Source organism: Crocuta crocuta, unplaced genomic scaffold (genome assembly GCF_008692635.1).
Source record: "Crocuta crocuta isolate KB4526 unplaced genomic scaffold, BGI_CrCroc_1.0 scaffold102, whole genome shotgun sequence".
Classification (NCBI taxonomy): Eukaryota; Metazoa; Chordata; class Mammalia; order Carnivora; family Hyaenidae; genus Crocuta; species Crocuta crocuta.
The window spans coordinates 12,392,592-12,401,060 of record NW_027530019.1 but is presented as its reverse complement, the minus strand read 5'-3'; the positions used below and the strand labels follow the sequence as shown (position 1 = coordinate 12,401,060).

At 58.0% G+C, this 8,469-nt stretch overlaps 1 protein-coding gene across 1 annotated transcript in view; it reads left to right on the top strand.

Annotated features, from left to right (window-relative positions):
- The first annotated feature begins 273 nt into the window (after positions 1 to 273).
- Positions 274 to 8,469, top strand: part of DLL4 (delta like canonical Notch ligand 4) — a 10,679-nt gene continuing 2,483 nt past the window's right edge. Inside the window, exons 1-9 of the mRNA XM_077764661.1 lie at positions 274 to 1,303; positions 1,415 to 1,684; positions 2,189 to 2,246; positions 3,086 to 3,349; positions 3,766 to 3,826; positions 3,913 to 4,043; positions 5,548 to 5,717; positions 5,891 to 6,110; positions 7,311 to 8,013. Coding sequence (XP_077620787.1) covers positions 1,238 to 1,303; positions 1,415 to 1,684; positions 2,189 to 2,246; positions 3,086 to 3,349; positions 3,766 to 3,826; positions 3,913 to 4,043; positions 5,548 to 5,717; positions 5,891 to 6,110; positions 7,311 to 8,013 — 1,943 coding nt within the window. The 5' untranslated portion in view covers positions 274 to 1,237. The remainder of the gene's footprint in view (positions 1,304 to 1,414; positions 1,685 to 2,188; positions 2,247 to 3,085; positions 3,350 to 3,765; positions 3,827 to 3,912; positions 4,044 to 5,547; positions 5,718 to 5,890; positions 6,111 to 7,310; positions 8,014 to 8,469) is intronic.

Sequence of the window (8,469 nt, the reverse complement as noted above, 5' to 3'; positions counted from 1 at the left end):
GGCGGGCAGTGGAATTGAAGCAGAACCCAGGTGAGGGGAGGCGCTGGAGGCGGGGCCAGACCCTTATTACCATACAGCTGAGGACGCGCCCCCCTTCTCCTACCTCGGGGACCACGCCCCCTTCCCTCATCTCCCGGACCACGCATCTAGGGGCTGGCATCAGTGGAGCCCAGGCTGGGTTCAGAAGGGAGAAGGCACGCGCTGGGCACACCCCCAGCAAGTAGGGAGGGAGACGCCCGCCAGGTGGAGGGTGGGAGCCGCCGAAAGCCCTAGAGTCTTGGACTCAAGTCCCTCGCCTTGCCCAGTGTGGCCACTGAGAGGTTAAAGCGTCCGCTGGCTTCCCCGCTGCGTGGGGGACGCGAGGTGGGTGGGCGCTCACAGGTTGCGGGCCGAGGAGAGTACAGCTTCCGAGGCTCCGGGAAGAAGGAGATCCGAGTCCTCCCGTGCTGCTTTCTCTTTCCGAGCTTAAGTTTATTTTACCTGCTCAAAGGCTGAAGGTAACCAGCGCCGACTGCGGACAGACAGCCCACGGGGACTCCCCAGTGTCTCCGCCTCCACGACCATCCGGGAACCACTCCTCTCACCTCCCGCCCCATCCCCCGAGGCCCTCCTCCTCCTCCCATCGCCGGGGTCTCGACCCGTAACCCCTTGGTCGCAGAGAACTGGTCACTTTGGCACGCGCAGACTTAGGGGACCTAAGAGTTGAGAGCGCCACGGAGGGGCGGGGACCTGTGCTTGACTGGCTGACGGAGACGGGGGATGGCGGGGGCGGAGGCCCCCTCCAGGCCGCGCTGGGGCTGTAGCGCTAGAGGCCCGGAGGGGAGGGGAGAGTGACCATGGGTTCTGAGTGACAGGCGGCGAAGAGAGGAGCCAATATATATAAGGAAGGCTCCAGAGCGCGCAGGTTTCAGTAGCGGCGCAGAGCGCAAGCTGGGAACACGAGGCCAAGAGCAGCAGCTCGAGCCGCCTCAGTGCACTGTACCCGGGCACTAGCCCGCTTGCAGCCTCAGGATTAGCCCGAGGACACATCCTCAGTCCGGCCACCGCCCAGCCGCCCTCACCTGGATTACCTACGGCCGCAGTTGGAGCAGAGCTAGCGAGAAGGCGAAGCGGGAGGAAAGCCCCAGAAGAGCCTGGCTTTTTAGGGACCCTTCTGGCGGATAGACGCGCGGGAAAGCGGCGTCCCAAACGAAGCCAGCTACAGGGCGGGCTCGGGGAAAGAGCGACGCTCCAGGGGATGGCAGCCGGGTCCCGTAGCGCCTCTGGCTGGGCGCTACTGCTGCTGGTGGCACTTTGGCAGCAGGTAACGTCCCGCGCCCCCTCCACCCCCTCCCGCCGCTCCCTGAGCCTGAGCCCTGGGCGTCTGCCGAGCTGACCGCTCCCCTCCTTCCTTCCCTCCGTCCCCGTGCAATAGCGCGCAGCCGGCTCCGGAGTCTTCCAGCTGCAGCTGCAGGAGTTTGCCAACGAGCGCGGGGTACTGGCCAGCGGGCGGCCGTGCGAACCCGGCTGCAGGACCTTCTTCCGCGTCTGCCTTAAGCACTTCCAGGCGGTCGTCTCTCCCGGGCCCTGCACTTTCGGCAGCGTCTCGACGCCTGTGTTGGGCACCAACTCCTTCGCCGTCGGGGACGATAGTAGCGGCGGTGGACGCAACCCTCTTCAACTGCCTTTCAATTTCACCTGGCCGGTGAGCACAGCCTGGGCGCACTGGGAGGTCACGAAAGACGAGAAGGGGGCTCCCTGGGACCAAAGACCTCTCCCCAGATTTCCTCGCTTCCAACTAAGCAAAACAAAAAACAAAGGGCGCTCTCTTTTGATACTTTATTGCGACTCTCTCCTGGGACCTCATCCTCAGGAAGGCTCTCACCAGGCTCCCTCCTCCCAGTTCTAAGGCCTCTCTTCTCCCTACTCTGGGGATATGATTTTTATCACCTACTACCCCGGCGCGTTTCCCACCTTCGAATGACCCTCGCTTACCTTCCCCCATCTCCTAACCTTTGTCCCACTCGGGGTTCTCCTCTCACCTTCCCTGCTCGCGCGTTGCTGTGCGCAGAAACATTATGTTGACCCGGGAGCCGTAACTGTATCCTGCAATTAGATTAATTAAACCCGCTGCCGCAAGGCACCCCTACTGCCTTCCCTGCTCATCTTGCTCTCTCTGTCTTCCCCCGCCCCCTCCTTTGGCCTCCAGGGTACCTTCTCACTCATCATCGAAGCTTGGCACGCGCCAGGAGACGACCTGAGGCCAGGTGAGTAGCTCGCTCCGCCACCACAGGGGGGCGACACAGCGCAGCGCCTAAAGAGTTAACCTGTAATAGGCGGGGGAAGTGCGGGGTGGGGGGCAGGACGCTAAGCTCGGCCTGGAGCTGCGCCCCGCGCTGGACGCTCGGATTCCGCCCGCTGCCTGGACTCTGAGCACAATTGCGTTTCCTGCGGGTTATTTTTGGCGTGGGAACGCGGGGAGCACGGCGGTGAGAAAGGCTGAAGCTGCCAGCGCCGCTGACGGGCCCCTTCCTGTATTTTACACCTTTTGCGAATTCCGCTCCTTTGGAAAGGGAATAATGGCTTTGGGATGTTGTTCTGACACAGAGGAAAAGGATATTTCAGCAGCACAACAATTCTCACTTTGAAAAGGAAAAAGAAAAGCATTACCCATCTCTGAGGGCAAAACCCGTGAATGGGCACCAGAGGACCCTTTGCTCACAGTGTCCTCCCAGGACTGGCTTTCTTTCTTTCTTTTTCCTTTTCCTTTCTTTCTCTCTCTCTCTCTCTCTCTCTTTTTTCTTCCTCATTTTAACCTCTTTTCCTCTTTCCTGGTCTATCTGCCTCCAGAACACTGGGATATCTTAACATCCTTCTATTGTCCCTTTTTTGAATGGTATCAGGCATTCGGAGCCCAGAAGAGTGCGCACGCACACACACACACTCGCCCGCACACACATAGAAGCTAAGCAGTGGGTCGCTTGGGTTCCTTTGGCCTGTGCTTGCTGGCAGGTGGGGATCATCTGGACAGTTGGTTTGATCCAGCAGTTGCTGGCACTCTCAGGGACTGGCTGCCCTTCCTTGACCTGGCCCTCTGCCCCTTCAGAGGCCTTGCCACCAGATGCGCTCATCAGCAAGATCGCCATCCAGGGCTCCCTAGCTGTGGGCAAGAACTGGTTACTGGATGAGCAGACCAGCCCTCCCACAAGGCTGCGCTACTCTTACCGGGTCATCTGCAGTGACAACTACTATGGGGACAGCTGCTCACGCCTGTGCAAGAAGCGCAATGACCACTTCGGCCACTACGTGTGCCAGCCAGATGGCAGCTTGTCCTGCTTGCCCGGCTGGACTGGCGAGTACTGCGAACAGCGTAAGCAGCCAAGCTCCTGCCTACCTGGCGGGGGGTCCCTGGAGCAAACACAGTGGCCTCTTTGCGGCCACAGCCTTCCTCCCTCACTGTGCAGGTCTGGGCTGCCCACTAGCTGGGCCAGGTGGGAACAGGTGGGGATGCTTAGGACAGGTGTGGACTCTGACCTCTCTCTTCTTAGTGCTCCCCCACCCCATCTTGCCAGAGCCCAAATGACCCTGTTATTGCTTCCATCTAGCCTGGATTCTCATTCCCTGTGCCACCGTTTCCCTTTAGGCACCCATGGCTCCTCTGGGAGGCCAGGAGGGGGAAGTGTGCCCAGTAGATCTTGGGGGGCAGCCCCAGGCCCAGGAGAGGGAGAGAGGGGCTTCAGAGTCCTTGGCATTCCAGGCTCACCCAGCTCTGTTTTCTTTCCTCAGCTGTCTGTCTTTCCGGCTGTCATGAACAGAATGGATACTGCAGCAAGCCCGCAGAGTGCATGTGAGTAGGGGACAGGAAGCGGTGAGGAGGGAGCTGTCTCCTGGCCAAGCCCTCACCTCACCCTCAGCTTTCCTTTTGCTCAACAGCTGCCGCCCAGGCTGGCAGGGACGCCTGTGCAACGAGTGCATCCCCCACAATGGCTGTCGCCATGGCACCTGCAGCATCCCCTGGCAATGCACGTGTGATGAGGGCTGGGGAGGCCTATTCTGTGACCAAGGTGAGTCAGGACAAAGAGAGCTGCAGAGGGCAGCGGGGAGATGGGCAGGGGGTGGGAGCCAGAGGCGTCACACTTCTTACTTGGCCACCACCGACTTGGCTTTCCTACTATCCTTTAAGGAGTTTGGGGCCTTTAAGGGTCCTTACATTTGGCCTTGAATGAGATTGTGGGTCCTTCTTGCTCCGGTGCTGGGGAGGCAGGGTGGCTGATGAAGCCAGGTGGTTGACAAGTTGGCAGCCTGGAAGTTGTACTCAAATTCCAGCAAGGCTAAAGAGGGGGGATGCTGGGCTCAGTTCCTCTTTCTACCTTGTAGTTACCTATTAACCCCCGAAGTGTTTGCTTACCTGCAAGCCCTGTTTGAGCAGCTCTCCCTCACACAGCTGTCCGGTGGGGTGTGCCCACCAGCTGCCCTGAGGCTGTGGGTGAGCTGTGCCTCTGGGCGGAGTGACATCTAACCGACTTCTTGCTGTGGGCAGAAACAGCCTCCCTTGTTCTTCCCCATTTGTGCTTGCCAGGCAGCTGCCTGAGCCCACAGTCAAGTTCTGGGTTTGGGAGGGCGGCTGGTCACTCTTCTGGCTTTACAGGAGTCTGCCAGCCCCAACCATGGGGGGAGGGAGCCTCTTCTCCTTCATCCTGGGAGCCAGCTGCAGCATGTGTCTCCCATTTTCAGGGTCAAATAGGGTGGCTGCTGCCATGGAGACACCAGCACCAGGCTTGGGAGGGTGGGCAGGGGGCTTGCCAGTATAGAAAGAACTTGTCTAGGCCCTGACTTGCTGGCAACGAGGGGCTTGGAATTCAGCCCCTGTATTCTGTGTGTGTGTGTGTGTGTGTGTTGCTTTCCCCCTCCTCTACCCCAAACACGCATCCGCACCTGGTTCCTGCCCGCTCTCTTTCCTCTCCCCACGTTTGCTCCCCGGTGACACGGTCGTATACTCATCATATGTAAACATAGCCCTTACAGTCTCTATATTTGCTCTACGTTTGCTCCCTCCCTGAACTTCCCAAATAAGAAAACAAATACTTCTATTTCAAAATACCCTCGTAACACATTTCCCTTTTTAAAATGCCCAGCCATTATTTACGGTGGCTTTTGGCTCCTCTCTGCCCTTTCCACCTGTTAAAATTTTATCCCTCCTTCCAAGTTTATCTCAGCTGCCCCTCCTCCATGAAACCTTTTCTGACTTCCCCCTCAACATGTGGCCTTGCCATACACTCCTCTTCCTTCCCTTCATTCTACCCTGGTGGCCAGTGGTTGTAAGCTTACCTAGCAGGCAGTTGTCCCATCTGTGGGTTTTTTTCAACTTTGGCTGATTGCGCTGGTCAGATGTGGTTCAAGGTGCCATGATATACATGACTGGAGGAGGAGGAGGGAAGGTAGTTGGGTCAGGACGACTTTGAGCTGAAGCCTCTGGGCCAGACACGGACAGGGAACTTGCACTACATGGAGTCTGGAGGTAGGGAACTCTCTACAGCCCTCCTCAGCTGGCTGTTTCTGTCTCCACAGATCTCAATTACTGCACCCACCACTCTCCATGCAAGAATGGGGCAACGTGCTCCAACAGTGGGCAGCGGAGCTACACCTGCACCTGTCGCCCAGGCTACACTGGCGTGGACTGTGAACTGGAACTCAGCGAGTGTGACAGCAACCCCTGTCGCAATGGAGGCAGCTGTAAGGTGAGCCTCAGGCTGGCGGAGGTCTGGCCAGGTAGTGCCCAGGCATCCCTACCCCAGGTGGCCAGTGGGCGTGCAGCCATGGGCAGACATCGTGGGTAGGTGGGATCTAGCCCCTAGCCGTGCATCCCTACCCCCCAGGGTCTGACTCTTGCCCCTTTTTGGTGTCTCTCCAGGACCAGGAAGATGGCTACCACTGCCTGTGTCCTCCAGGCTACTATGGCCTGCACTGCGAACACAGCACTTTGAGCTGTGCAGACTCCCCCTGCTTCAATGGGGGCTCCTGCAGGGAGCGCAACCAGGGGGCCAGCTATGCCTGTGAATGCCCCCCCAACTTCATGGGCTCCAACTGTGAGAAGAAGGTGGACAGGTGTACCAGCAACCCGTGTGCCAATGGTGAGTCTCGTTGCCTTGCTAACCTGGTCGGCCAATCTTAGGGCTGAGAGAGCCTTCTGGTGAGGGAGGGTCAGGAGAGGAGAGAGGCCAGCTCTGTCCCTCAAGGCAGGCTGAGACGGTCCCACCCTGCTCTGGATGGTGAAGAGCCTATATAATCAGCTGAAGGGCTCTGGAAGAGGAGCAGGTTGGCAGTGGGTGCAGGCCTTAGGAGGCAGAGTGGTGGGTACCCTGCTTCACTTCCTGTCCCCACATCAGAGCCCCCTCGTGGCTCTGGGTGGTCTCTGGCCCTCCCCAGGAAGTCGTGGGCTGGAGAGACAGATGTGTGAGGTCTTGTGTCCCTCCTAGAGGGAGGCTGGCACAGTCAGGGCCCCACTTTTGAAGGTCTCACCTTGCCCTGTGGCCACACGGAACTTGGCATGGCACAAGGCATCTAAGATGTTCAGCATCTTGGGGCACATGGCTGGCTCAAGTCAGTAGAGCATGCAACTCTCGATCTCAGGGTTGTGAGTTTGAGCCCCGCATTTGGGTGTAGAGATTACTTAAAAATCAAATCTTTAAAAAATGTTAAAATAAAATCTTCAGCATCTTTTAGGGGTACAAATCATGATGGTTGGCAAATCATGATCTCCTTGGCCTCCTGGTGACCTTCCATGAGGCAGGCAGACAGCTCTGTGTGGGAGAGAGGCCTCAGGAGGTGGAGAGGAGTTGGAAGGGCTGAGATGAAGTCTGTTCTCTAGCTAATCACTGTGTTCATTCTGTTAACTGATAATTACATTTGAGCATTTACTATATAGCAGCATGTGCTCCTCCCTTCATGCGTCATTCTACCTAGTCTTCAGAGAGCTCCTATGGGGGGGGGGGGGGGAGGGCGGAGGGATAGCATTATACTTTAACAAGTGAGGAAACTGAGGCTTAGAATAAGGCAAAGCAACACGTGCCAGACTCCCTTCAGCTTGAGGGAGACAGCTGAGATTCAAACCCAAGCGTAGCTGTTCGATCCTGCTGTGAAGCTTTGTACGATGCTAGTAGTTTTTATACATGAGCTCACTGAAGCATATGGGGCCAGAGGCACCCTCAAGCCCAGGTCTCCCGACCCTTGGTACAGTGCTCTTTGTAGTGCGATCTGGGCTGGGGCACTCACCCGCTGCACCAGGGGGGTTCCCAGGTGACTGCTGACTTGTGCCCCATATGTACCCACAGGGGGCCAGTGCGTGAACCGTGGTCCTAACCGCATGTGCCGCTGCCGTCCTGGATTCACAGGCCTTCACTGTGAACTCCACATCAGCAACTGTGCCCGTAGCCCTTGTGCCCATGGTGGCACTTGCCATGATCTAGAGAATGGGCTTGTGTGCACCTGCCCGGCTGGCTTCTCCGGCCGGCGCTGCGAGGTGCGGATTCCTAATGATGCCTGTGACTCGGGACCCTGCTTCAACGGGGCCACCTGCTACCCTGGCCTCTCCCCGGACAGCTTCGTCTGCAACTGTCCCTATGGCTTCGCGGGCAGCCGCTGCGAGTTCCCTATGAGTATGCCACCCAGCTTCCCCTGGGTGGCTGTCTCTCTAGGCGTGGGACTGGTGGTGGTGCTGGTGTTGCTGGGCATGGTGGCAGTCGCAGTGCGGCAGCTGCGGCTTCGGCGGCCTGACGATGGTGGCAGGGAGGCCATGAACAACTTGTCAGACTTCCAGAAGGACAACCTGATCCCTGCCGCCCAGCTTAAGAATACAAACCAGAAGAAGGAGCTGGAAGTGGACTGTGGCCTGGACAAGTCCAACTGTGGCAAACAGCAGAACCACACACTGGACTATAATCTGACCCCAGGGCTTCTGGGGCGAGGGACCATGATGGGGAAGTATTCCCACAGTGATAAGAGCTTAGGGGAGAAGGCGCCACTGAGGTTACACAGGTGAGTAGCTCCTGGAGGCCCAGGGCCTGGCCACAGAGCCCCGCATGGTACTTCCCGGGCTCCCCAGGGCAGGGAGAAGGCTGGCACCAGGCCCCTGATTGCTTTTAAACAAACGGGGTTTTGCTACTGACAGGAAGCCCCTCCAACGAGATTTCTGTAGGGGTCCTTCATCCCTCCTCCTCATGCATTCATCCACCCATTCATTCACAAATGTCAAGTGTCCACATTGGGTCTCTTGTCTTCCATCTTTCCATGGCATGGCTTGCCTGTAGAGGCACTGCTGGCTTTTTTCCAGGCCTGAGACCTTGGTAAGGTCGAGGGTTTTGTGGCTCTCCTAAGGGGCTGTTCCTAACTGCTCCCCCAGGCTAGCATTGGGCATCCTCGGTCCCTTTGTCCTCTCAGAGCCACACCTGCCAGGGCCCTTTGGCTCTCCATCATCCAGGTTAGCGCTTCACC